The 13,413-nt window shown below is 43.5% G+C and overlaps 1 protein-coding gene across 1 annotated transcript in view; it reads right to left on the bottom strand.

The window, feature by feature from the left end:
• Positions 1 to 13,413, bottom strand: part of POU6F2 (POU class 6 homeobox 2) — a 470,270-nt gene that overhangs the window by 8,818 nt on the left and 448,039 nt on the right. The window contains exon 9 of the mRNA XM_040471600.1: positions 8,464 to 8,632. Coding sequence (XP_040327534.1) covers positions 8,464 to 8,632 — 169 coding nt within the window. The remainder of the gene's footprint in view (positions 1 to 8,463; positions 8,633 to 13,413) is intronic.

The raw sequence follows: 13,413 nt of genomic DNA, 5'->3' as shown, positions 1-13,413 counted from the left end.
TGAAGCTGTGAGACAAATATTATCTTTTTTTTGTTCTCCGATAGCAGTTTACTGACATGATGCCTTTGTCCCCTAAAAGGGCACATGATAAAAAATGCCTACTGCAAGAAGGCTCCTTTGGTGCCGGAGAACGCGGTCAATTTAGGACTTATCAAGGGAAATGACACAACAGCTGGAGAACGAACCCCCCCTTCCCGCTACTGATCCCCGGATAAATGATAAATGAAAGCGAACGCCAGGCTGGAGACAGCATGGGTTGGGGATAGGGGAAGATTTCAAAGTGCTGCTCGATCCTGCCTGGAGCGAAGCCGCTCTCCCCGCCAGCTGACTCTATTGTTCTCCACCTCATTCCTTGGACTTAGGTGAAAAGTTTTTCTCTTCCTCTTTCTGCACAATAATCCATCAATTTCAGTAAATTCAAGCACTTGTCAAGGGACTGTGGTGGACTAGATTAGTCTTCTGGGCTCAGGGCTACAGAAACTCCTGTTCTCATGAAGAGAAATAAACATTTGCATTTCAAGGGCCAAGTTTTCAAAGACTTTTAAATAAACATGCTAATATCTGCGGGGGGGGGGGGGGGCGGGGCTTGGAGCTTTGGGTACAGATGGTCATTACAGGGGAAATGGACTCTGTCTATAGAATCAGCAATATAGGTATGCACCGTACCTTCTTTATGTTCACATTTGTACAACCCCTGTAGAATTTTTACGTGTTGCTCATCATAATTTTGTTCAAGGAAAGATTGAAAAGTGGTACAAGGTACAAGCACGATGGACAGTCTCCAAGTATTTCTTAAGTGACTCCTGGGAGTCCTAATGAGTGTTAAGAGGGAGCTAGAGAAACAGGAGGGGAGTTGCGGTCTCTAAGGACTTTATAGTCTGTAGGGGGTTGGGACTTAATATTATGAATGAGAAACAATTGGAGAAAAAGACCAGGCTGAGTATAATCAAGAACTATTGGTGTGACCCCTGCCGCAGAATTTACAGAGAAGGGAGAGGTGGTAGGAGGGAGGATTCATCTGGGTCATGCCCAACGGGCAGCTTTCAGAGAATGAAGGGGCCATATTCTGGGGAGGTGGGCACAGAATGCAGGCCAAGAGCGTTGGACTTTATGGGCTGGGGAGCTCGTGCTAGGAGCGGAGAACATTTTCAGTGTAGGACATTGAGGATCTATGTCCCTGGGCAGGGGCAGGGCCCAGGGGCAGTCCCTGGGCAGTGACTATACAAATCTTGCTTTTTCTCCTTGGTTAAAGAAAGGCTTGTTTGGGCTGTCCTCGTGAGAGGCTGCCCTCTGGATCTTAAGTCCCATCAGCACCGCAGCCTGGAGCGACTCCGAGAGTTTGCTAAGGACTCTGGGAAGCCAAGTCCACACACCCAGCAGCCTGGAGCCTCTTCTCTCATTTCTTCATTTAAACATTCCTAGAGCAGAAGTTGCAAACGAGCAGCTTGCACATCAAACTCAGCTTTCCTAGAGCTTACGGTTTTTTGGAATTGCCAACATTTAAACATTGGGAGATTGCTAAAGAAAAAAAAAAAACAACACCTCTATGGTTTATGTTCATTTGAATAGAAGTTTGGCCGCTCCAGCCTCCGTTTGCACGTAACTTGGGAACAGTCGGCTAGAGCTGGTTCTGGCTGCCCTGAGAGCCCCTCCTCCTCATCTGCAGCCTTCCTTAGACCTGCTGCCTGGCTCAGCCGGTTTTGTGACTCTGCTGCGTTTAGAGTGTGCATTCCCAGTGGGGTGGAAATTGGTTCTGGGGTGGTGGTGGGGTGGGGGGGAAGGTGGAAGAGTCTTAGATTGGACAATAGTTGTGGCCACCCCAAGGGCCGTGGTACATAAACAGAACAGATGTGCAGTATACCTGTGATATTAACGGTCCACGGAGGAAGGAGGGCAACTAGGACAGAAAAGCACAAATGCTGGAGCGGGGGTAGGTGCCTGGGTGGCTCAGTGGGTTAAGTGACCGACTTTAATTTCGGCTCAGGTCACAATCTCCTGGGTTGTGAGTTCTAGCCCCGCATGGAGCTCTCTGCTGTGAGTGCAGAGCCCATTTTGGATCCTCTGTCCCAGTCTCCGCCTGCCCCTCCCCCACTTGCAGCCCCCCCCTTCTCAAAAATAAATATTCATTTTTATATTTAAATAGGGTGGGAAGTGAAGGTTCAAAACCGAGGGTGGAAAATAGGAAGCTGGAAACTTTCCTTGTAACAACGTGACCTTTAGGATGGTGCTTTTCTTAAAAGGTGACCAGGGGTCACCTGATGGGGCCCAGGACATGCATTTTGAACAAGTACCACAGGTGATTCTGATGCAGGGGATCCACGGAGCCCACAGACAGGGGCCTTCTCTCTGTTTCTGGCCTGCCTGCATCTGGGCATCTCGCCCTCTGCACACAGCTATCTTCTCTTGACCCCTTTACCATCATTATTCACCAGATGCCACTACCGTCCCACCTGTGTAAGAGTGACCAGCCACAAAGGCCCTGTGAGGGGGGGCCCCTGGGTAGGTGCCCCATCTTCGCACCCCCCGGCCCCCCCCCCCCCCCCCCCCGTTAGTGTAGTCTGGAGTTAAGGAGAAGAGTTTTCCTCTGAGCAAAGCTAACTAGTCCTTGTGGGAAGTAAATTTGTTGCCCAATATTGGCTCCATCTTTAGATGAACAGGAATCAATGGAGTGAGGCAGCACGTGAGGGGCGGGCCTTTAACTGGCAAGAGTATGGAGCTTCAGCTCCTGGCCCCGGGCCAACACCAGATTTAGCTTGGTGGTGCCAGGCAGGTTTGTGACTTGGGTTGCAATTTTATGTAAATGTATTCTATCTTATTTCTTCCCTTCCCCTGCTGCCTTTCATGCTTATGTCTCTTTACTGGTTCCTTGAGACCAGCAACTAAATCTATGTGTGTGCCAGATTACTGACAATGACCGGAGTTGAACAGAAAGCTGTGAACTCTTGCTCTCGGGCCCAGAGCGACGTTGTGCCGCTTCTCAAAACCTTCGCTGTAAAGCTCAGAGACGTGAGCACCTGCCCCGCCGAGCCCAGTGTCTTCCATGGGGCTCCAAACACGCTCTCATCACACCAGGAGGCTGAGCTCCTTCCGTCACACACATTTCCACTCTAGTCTTTTTCTGGTTCTACTTCTAGGGCTGATGAGCTAGGAATGGTGAAATTGAAACTGCATGATGGTCTGTTGGATAAAGCCCAGGGAGAGGAAATCAGTTATCTCCTTGTTTGTGTACTTTGTTAATTGCTGGAGATGGGCTACCTGGTTTTCTCCATATTACTGTTCTTACCCATAAAATCAGATGGTAAAATAAATTATTACAGTTTTTTTTCCATGGGTCAAGTCTATGAAGGTCTCCCCATCCAAAGGAGAGGCCACCCTGGGACAAAAATGTGGGACTTGTTTTCACACTTTGGGAGAATTCATTAGATGGTGTCTGTAAGGTATCTTGAATTAATAAAAAAAATGATTTTTTTTTTGGATGCTAAAGTTTCTATCTTAAACTTTTGAGGATTCCCACCCCCTGGTCCACTGTTGGAACAGTTCACCTTCCTTAAGGGGTATATACTTTTCTATTTGAGAAGGGAAAACAAGAGGAATGTGGTAAATGGAAGCTTCCCTGGAATGTCACTTCAGCTGTCAGCCTGGCTCAGAGGCTGACATTCCATCTTGGGATAGGTCTGGCTTTCCCTCGTCCAGTCTCCTGGCCCTGAGAGGTTGGGTTAATTTCAAGGATGAATCTGAGGCCACCTTGATGGCCACCCCTCTGAGGGATCTCTCAGATCCCTCCCAGGTGGATTCAGCACCGGAGCAACTCAGTCTGGGCCTTCTCTGCACTGAGGAGGAAGAGGAACCTTTCATAGAAGTTGGCTCAGGTTTGGGGCGCCTGGGTGGCTCAGTAGGATAAGAGTCCGACTTCGGCTCACGTCATGATCTCGCGGTCCGTGAGTTTGAGCCCCATGTCGGGCTCTGTGCCGACAGCCCAGAGCCTGGAGCCTGCTTTGGATTCTGTCTCCTTCTCTCTCTGCCCCTCCCCACTTGTGCTCTCTCTGTCTCTCAAAAATAAATAAATGTAAAAAAAAAAAAAAAAAATTAAAAAAAAAAAGAAGTTTGCTCAGGTTAAGTCAACCCAATATATTAAGTACAGGGTCAGAAAGCAACAGTAGTAATTGCCAGGGTCCATCCTGAGTCTCACCCTTTGCTATGGAGGAGCCAGAAGATCAGCCTCTATAGAGATTAACTGGCCTAGAGATTGAGAATAAACTGGCATTGAAAATTGGCAGTGATTCCTAAGTATAATGATGATGTTTCCCAAATCGAATCTGGGATGCAAGGGCTGAAGAGCACAAGATCTTTATGGGAACTAAATGCAAATTGGGTGAAAACAGACCTGTTCTGCAGACCCTGGTTGTAGGGTCACTGGGTCCATACGGAACTGAGTGCTAAGGATGGACCAGCAGAGATGTTTTGTTTTGCTTTTCAACTTTAGCTCCCTCCACCAGTTAATGTGAACATCAGCGTAAGGGGCTGCTGACTGGGTTGAGCAGCCACCGTCCATCAGCATCATGCTTTCACAACCTCTGCTTGTGGGATTTTTATATACAAGATATGCAACTTTAAAGAAGCTGCCAAGTATGAATTAACTGTCTTATGTAAACATCCATCTGGTTCTTAATGTTATTCTCACAGCGGATAATGGGCATATTTACCAAATATTTCTGAGAAATAAACCATTTGAGAATGTGCAAGGTAATGTGGGGGAACAGTTTAACATGCAATATGGTGACTTCATTGTGGAAAATGGTGTGAATTGTGATCATGGGAATCAGGGGTGCCTACAAGCCATCACCATACGTCTTTATGTTCCCTTTATGGTTTGTTTTTTATGGGATTAGCCCATAGTCCTTTGCTGTCTAAAAATCAAATTTGCAGGCCAGGGCTTCAAAACATGTGTACTGTAAAACAAAACAAAACCAAACTCAGCAAAGAATAAAAAGACCGAAATCTACCTATTTTTAAACAGTATTGTGTAAATCTTGAGCCAATTTGGGACATTTGTCAAGTCATTTGTTTGACTCTGTTAGACTTTCCAAAAGCCCTGCTTATAGACTGTATTTACATCTGGTGACTGTGGAGAACAAGCAAGGTTTAACACAGGATAAGCTGTATAGGTCCCGTGAACAGATACTGTGCAGATGTTCTGAGCTCAGATGTGGTGTTCTTTGCACACGAAGATCCTGTGATCATTGCTAAGGCATTCACTCTGTATTCTTTTGCCTGGAGTGGGGAAGATTTTTGGGTGATTTTTGGTTCTGTTTTATCTAGAACAATGGCAAGTTGCCAGCACTATGGTGACAATCTTTGACCGTGATGTGGGAGGGTTCATTGACCAAGGTTTTGACCATAGGTTCAAATCCAGTTTGACTTGGTTCATACAATGGCCTTAATCTCTTGGAGGGATTTGTTGATTAACCATCAAACTCAATTCAAGGATTATTAACTCTAGCAAGTCCTTCTGTTCTGTCTCAACCTCTAAAACTTAGTTAACTCTCTATTATATTGCCATAGTCCCTATTCACGCGTCGATCGTAGCTTTCATTTATCTTTATTGTACCTGCATTTCTTTGTTACCAGTTCATGACCTCCCTCAGTGCAGGGAGCACATCTTGCTTACTTTTGCTTTCTTGATTTCTATTGCTGTGCTTGGTATATACATGGTGCTCAATACGTGTTTTTATATTTAAGTTGACAGCCTCTGATTAAAACACCCTTTTATTCTCCTGTAATTTAACCTGCATAACAACTACATCTGAACGGGGTTGGGTCTTTCCAAATTATCCTGTCTGCAGATTTGGTGAAGTTTCATCTCAGACAAAAGTAATTTAAAATGGGTAGTTCATGCTTGAATATAAATTTCAAAATATGCATAATGTCTAGCTTAGGGAAAAGCCTGTGCTTCAATTGTGGGGCATGGGTCCAGGCTTTTTAAAAGTTATTTGAAGACTATTTAGGTGATCTGATATATATTGTCGTTCAAATTTCACTGGATAAAATTTATGTGTAAACATCTTATTTTTTAAGGCAGCTGTACTGTGTAGCATGTGTATGGCCCATTGAGTCAGACTATTTGGGTTATCATCCTGGCCATGCCACCCATTGGATTGGTCACACCAAGTGCCACAGTCTTACAACCAAGACTGAATGTGGTCCCTCTGACAGTAGATGGCCAAGATGGGTTGTAGTTTCAGGATCTATTTGATGTCAGTTACAAGATCTGAAAATGAGGATTTCTATTACCTCATTATGAACATTAAAATGAAGTTCAGAGTGTTGAAAGTGCTTGGAAAGCCCTACTTTACAAATGAAGTCTTAAACAGAGATTTCCTGGGGTAATCAGCATTAGAGAAATGCTCAATGTATCATTCATTGTGTAGTTGGGTTTTGAGACAGAAAGAAATTAATTAGACAACGTGCTCAAAATCCATAGCAATTGTAAACCCGTTACTGAGCCTCTCATATATCTGCCAGAGAAGCCTCATCATTTAGGCTCTGCATATGAGTTTGGAGTTTCCTGCCTCAACTGCCTATGGCAAAGGAGTCTCTATTTCCATTCTTTATATTTCATATCAAGATATGTAATATGGGTCACTTATACACCTAGAACTTACATGTCCCATTGGCAACTGTACAACTGAAATTCCATCTGTCCCATGAAGTAGCTCTATTACTGATTTCTGAAAAAGGCTAATCCTTTCCCTCCCAGTTTGAGACAAGTGGCTAGAGAGAATCCAGAGTCATCCATCCATCTGTGTGTTCATCCATTCGTTCACCTCTCTAGTCTTCTAACGTGACTGAGTGTCTACATTGTGTAAAATCCTGTATTTGCGGGGTGGTTTGTACTTTACTGTATCATATTTAATGTATTTCTTCTCTAGAAGATGTTTGGTCTCAGTTCCTTTTCTTTCAGGACCAAAGCTTAATAGCCTATCCTAAAGTTATGACCTTGATGCTATTTACAAATAGAGTATTTTGCGTAAACTTAGGTGGAATATCGACTTTGAATGACGCTGAAATCTTGTCTGGCAACACTGTGATGAGGAGTGTCTTTATTGGGGAAAATCTGGCTATAATTAGATTAATTGTATCTATGATTTTATTCAAGTAAGACTGGAGTTTCTGGCCCAAACGACAGTGTTTGTATATTTAAATATTTAAAAATAACTGGTTGATGGTAAACTCTGTGTGTACCCCGAAACTCTGTTTGATGTTGACCAATATTTGAGACCAAGAGCTTCCAGGCTAGTCCCCTGAAGTTCCTGGGCATTTTAATATCTCCCCATAATTCCTCATTCTCTTCTCCATATAATTCTCCATATAATCATCCATGTAATTGAATATATATATATACGTATGCATACACATACATATATTCATATATATATTCTTTTTTGGGGGGAAGGATTGCTTGTATGGGGAGGGCGTGGAAACCCTCTATTTTGCTTTGCATTACAGATGATATGTGAGGATCCCCACTGTTCCTATTATGACAAGTCATTTATGACACTTGACCAAACACAGATACTCACATGTGTCCTTATTTTATGCACAGATGTCTATGCAGTGCTTTAGCCCTTTAAACCTATAATTACTAGATTTTTGGCTCCTGGAGAATTATAATCTAAGTGTGCATTCTGTGATTTTTTAATATATGAGTAAAAATTGCACGAAAGGTGAACATCTAACATCAAATCGGGCCATGGTCCCTTTCATCTTAGTAAGTTTCGATTTGCATGTGATCCATACGCCGTCTTTACCTGGGGCCAAATACCATTTCTAAAAATTATATGTATATATGTGGAAGCCGACTTGCAGGCTTATTTTATTTTATGAATGGTTGTTCAGAGATTTCTCATCCGATTCTGGTCCATGCAGCTTCCCCCACATGCCACTGGAGCCAGTTCAGTGTGCACACACACCCGCCCGCCCACAGGCACGGTCTCTTTTATTTCCTCTGACACCTACAAATAGGATGGCAGGGGACTTCAAACACACAGAAAAGCAGCTTGACCTGCTGGCTGAGCGCCTGTTGTTGGTTATTTCAGTTCTGAGCTCTGTGGCTCACGCCCTGCAAGCTGATCAGTTTCTCCCTTCTGAAGTGGCAGGACTGACTCAGCACATCAGAAAGCACTTGAGGTGGAAATCAGCCCCTACGTGTGCGCATCGAGGTGGGTGTGCTTTGGGGGAGCCATCTGGCCCCGGGCATGGACCTTATTCCAGCATTGGCCTAGGAGGGCCAGGAAATTCCTCTTTGATGTTGAAAGAGCAAGAGAAAGAGGGAGGGACGGAGGGAGGGAGGGGGGCAGAGAGAAAGAAGGAGGGGAGAGAGAGAGAGAGAGAGAGAACGGAAGGCATTGCAGATAGGCAACAAGAAGGCCACCATGATTTAACCGAGCCAGAAAGGATACTTACTGCTGACTAACTGGCCCACGCTCAAAGCTGAAGAAGAGGAGGATGAGGAGGAAGAAGAGGAAGCCTGCCGGACTGGGCTTTGAGACATGGATGCTTGGCTGTGAGCCAGGTGCAGAAGGCTGCTTTGGGAGGCTGCTTGACCCACTGACGTCTGGGAGGGTTGGTGGAGCTACATGGGAGGGGGGGATGTAAAAAAAAATACACACATGAGTGAAAAATCAGGGGGGGGGGGCGGAAATTCCAGGGAACAGAAGTTTCATCTGGGGTTGAATCATTGTTATTTCCAAGAATATATACTTCTCAGGAACAGTGTAAACTCCACACAACAGGCAGGATTTTTTTTTTTTTTTTTTTGTATATAATATGTTGCTGCTTGCTTGACAGGCATTTTATTAGTAATCCTAAATATATTATTAATTCCCTACTTGGCTTGCTGGAGCACCCAATTTTCTACATTTCTCGACCAAGGCGTGTGGCTGGACTCTTTTTGCCTGTTCACACAATTACAGAGCACTTGACAGGTTTCTTTCTCAAGTATGTACGGATGAAATACAATGCTCGCAATGACCTCGGAGTGTGGAACTTGGTCTTAAAGGTGTGGCTGCGCTCAACCATTTTGTCTTACGTAACTGGTATTTTTAGGAAAGTTCCCATTTAGGCTGAGTGTGAACTGACTACGGGGACTTTCTGCTCCCCCGGATCAAAGGGTCTGGCTGGGAAAAACGTTCTCTGATGTCCTATAGGAAACTGAGAGAAGCTAGGGCGGCCAGGACAAAAATATCTAGTAATATTTGTAGCTTTCAGTTGTCACTTTCTTACTCCATGCCACCCTGTGTTAAGGACTTTCATGCCCTTGCTCATATCAGCCTGTGAAGTGGGTGTTGTTTTGACCTCTCTTTTGCAGACAAAGAAGCCGGAGCTCTGAGAGGTTAAAGGGTTTTTATACATTCATCCAGTAGGTGTGGAGGAGCTGGTATCTGGACACATGAAGCCTGACCCTGGGGCTCAAGCTTTTAGTCACAAGGCCACAAGCAAGAATTAACTTAATTTTCAGAATTTAGTGTGCCTGGAGAAAGGCTGTCTTTATGTCCATTTATTCATGACTCCTTTACAGCTCATCAAAGGCCGGTGGTTCTGAGCAGTGAGAGAAGTCCAGCCGAGGAGAGGAAGGTTAGAGGAAAGGGAAATGATTGCAGGTACCAGGTCCCCTTGGAGACCCAGGAGGGGTCTCTCTCCTTGCGGGTGTTGCCTCCCAGAAAGCAGACACTCAGGGCAGCTCAAGATCCTAGACAGGTGCACCATCAGCCTCAGCCACTGCCCTCTTTGTGACGGGAGATAGCACTTCTTGGTTTACAAACTGCCTTCATGGCCATCATCACACGCACAGAAGTGTAGCAGAGTTTTTATAAAAGGAAGTCAGGCTGGGAGTAGAATCAAGTCAGGCCCCAATCTTTGACCGCCTTCTCAGTATCTGATAGCCAGCCTGGGACATTTCAGATTGACATTTGTCACTGCTTTCCCTGTGTGTGTGTGTGTGTGTGTGTGTGTGTGTGTATGCATTCAGTTTTTCATTCAATTTTATCAAGATCTAATTTATACATGATGAAGTATGCCCATTTCAAGCATACAGCTTGATGAGTTTTATCAAATAGGTACATCTGTAAAACCACCATCACATCAAGATATAGAACCTTCCATTCTATCATTCCATAAAGTTCCCTAATCCCCTTTACAATCAGTTTCCCCCCAGTGCCCAGTTCTAGACAACCACTGTCCCACTTTCTGTCACAACGGACTCATTTGGCATGATTCTAAAAATGGGATCATGCAGTATGTACCCTTTTTTTTTTAACCTGGCTTTTTTTGCTTGGATACTGTTTTTAAGGTTCATTTCATTGCATGTGTCAGCAGCATTGTCTCTTCTTATCACCGAGTAGTAGGTATAGTATATATTGGTAGTGTATGTATCTATATTTATATGGATGTCTCTGCCACAAGTTCTTTATCCATTCATCTGTGGATGGACATTTGTGTTGTTGCCAGTTTGGGGCTATTATGAATAAAGCGGTCATAAACATTTATGTACAAGTCTTTATGCATACTTGTGTTTTCGTTTCTCTTATGTAAATACCTAGGAGTGGAACTATGAAAGTATCGCCTCATACTATACATACATGTTGAACTTTTTAAAGAAAGCACCAACCTGATTTCCAATGGTTGTAGCACGTCATATTCCCACAAGCAATATATGAAAATTCCAGCTGCTCTATATCCTTGCCAACGCTTGGGATTCGTCAGTCTTTTAAATCCCCTAATGTGTTTGTAACCATCAGCTAATGTTTTACCTTCAAAGAACTGTTACTAAGGTGCTACTTTGGACATGTGCATAAAGAGCTATTTCCCCTTCTGGTCCCTCATGGTGATGCTCTGGCTCCCTGGATTCACATGACATCCCTATGCAGCAGCTATGCCTAGCACGAAGATGAGGAGTAAATGCCTGGCCCAAGATCATGGGGTCTGGAACACATTAGAATCCAGGCTATCACTCATAGCTCATGGCTCTTTCCACGATGCCCATCAGAATTGCTTGCAGTTACATTTCAAGTGAACATCCTCATTGTTACTGAATTGTGCTAAGTGGAGACTGGATTGTGAACAAAGATAGTCATAATTGACATGGAACCCAAATTAATATGCATCAAGCATCTGCCCAAAGTAATTAGCCAATCTGCTGAGCACATAATCAACAATTGAATCCAGTAACTTTTATTCTGTAGGGACACATATTAAAGATGAAATCTATTTTTAATTTGCTTAATAAAATGTGATGGATATTTGCATGTCAGTCTAGCCCTTCTAACTTATTGAGTTGTCCTTCCAAATATTGTTACTTGACAAAAGCTTTTCACAGTTTTGAGTCACTGAATCGTGAGATAGTCTTCTGTCTTTACCATTCCATCAATATTTTATTGGCCCTGGGTGTGGTAAAGCACCATCAAGGAACTGGGTAAGACAATAATCAATTAAATTTTTTCTTTCTCAGGCACAACTCAGTAGAGAAAAAAATTAGTGGGCTGCAATCTCACGAAGGAATCAAAAAGCAAACTAGGGCTTATGCATTAAGCTATGCAGAAGAAGAAATTCAGGAAGAAAATTAAATAGTTCTTTTAAGAGCTCATTCTATGTGCACACAGAGAATGAGATGAATCTAAGATATTTAAGAATCTAACAAAGATATATTTCTTCCAAAGTAAATAAGCACTTTTAAAAGACACCGGGGTTCTGTTTTCCCTCCAAAGTTCAACCAGACAGTATGGAAAAACTAATAAAAATCCTGAAAAGTTCTTACTTGTCAAGAATCAAGATTATATAAGCAGTAGCGTCTTTAATGGAACCCACATATCTCATTCCAGTGGCCAGTGTAAACATGTATCTGTTAATTCTAGAATCACTTGTAAGCCCATGGGGCTCCTGGGTGGCTCAGTCGGTTAAGCGTCCGACTTCGGCTCGGATCACAACCTCATCATTCATGGGTTCGAGCCCCGTATTGGGCTCTGTGCTGACAGCTCAGAGCCTGGAGCCTGCTTTAGATTCTGTGTCCTCTCTCTGCCCCTCCCCTGCTCCCTCTCTCTCTCAAAAATAAATACACATTAAAAAAAAATTAGAATCACCTGTAAGTCCAGATAGGATAGCCTTTTGTACATGCCAAAATGAGCCCAGAGATTGACCCTCTTTTACAACTTCTTCCCTCAGAAAAGAGGATGGTAGAGGGACCACCTCTGTTACTTCCCATCTCTAAAATTGTAATTCTTCCAGGTAAGTGACCAAAAAATAACCTTATCTGTGATATTCTTAGTTTAGTGATTTTGATGCATTAATCTTTAGAAATATTGTGGTTAAACTATATGTATCAAATAAGAAAAGGGAAAGCAGAGATTTAAGCCACTTCCTGAAACAACTCTGGGATTCAATATAAAACTTTAATAGACTTTACATAGGCAGCATTAGAAAAATGTTATTTAATGAGATTCAATGATGTTGTTTTTCAGACACTGACTTAAATCTGAAAATCATGCATTACCTGTAGCGCATAATTGGCAAAAGAAATAGGTGTATAAATGCCTCAAACATGACTGGCCATAAAAATTGGAATCGTTTAAAAAAAAAACATTGGAATAGTTTCCCAAAAGAAAGTGCAGGGAATTAGGGACAAGCTAGAAGCCTGAAGGAAAAACGATTCCTTTCCCTTCCTGGAGAGAAAGGGAAACGTAAGAAGCTTTTATGAAGGCCAATGTTTGGTTCTATTGTCTTGCTCTTGAGAGTCTGACTGTATGGATACCATATGGCTACCATTTATGGGATACTTCCCACGTGTCTTTGCATATACTTTTAAATCTTGGCATTAGCCCTCTTCATTCGGTATCGGTGTTGTCATTACAGAAGAAGCAACAGACTTAAAAAGGCCGCATGGCCTACCTGGGGTCATACGGCAGGTATAAGCGGGCTTTGAAGCCAAGGAAGTCTGACCCAGGCGCCAGCCCTCCTTCCTGTAGGCACGCGGCCACCCTACTCCTGTCTACCACTGTAGACAGCGATGGGTCAGGGAGACGGCAGGCAGCTCTAACTGGGCGGTGTGGAAGCAAATGAGATGTGCTCAAATTGGTCACGGTGAGCCACACCGGGAGAGCTGATCGGCGCAAATGTAGATGGTGATCTATCATCTTGAACATATCTGTTTTGTTCAATATGACAATGTAAGTATTTTTTGAGTTCAGGATTCTTTTCTACAGGTCCCGAAGTATTTAAAATGTCATATTTTTAAAGGAAACATGGTAGTCACAGGTGGCGAGAGCATGATGATTTTGGTGTAGTTGGGACACATCTCAAGTGGAGTTGCCTACAGACTGTCCTTTGCCTGATCAGTCCCGCTTATCTGTAGTACCCGAAAGT

The sequence above is a fragment of the Herpailurus yagouaroundi genome, unplaced genomic scaffold (genome assembly GCF_014898765.1).
Source record: "Herpailurus yagouaroundi ecotype Mexico unplaced genomic scaffold, PumYag 100, whole genome shotgun sequence".
NCBI lineage: Eukaryota > Metazoa > Chordata > Mammalia > Carnivora > Felidae > Herpailurus > Herpailurus yagouaroundi.
The sequence above is the reverse complement of the archived record's forward strand: the minus strand, read 5'-3'. Positions and strand labels throughout refer to the sequence as shown.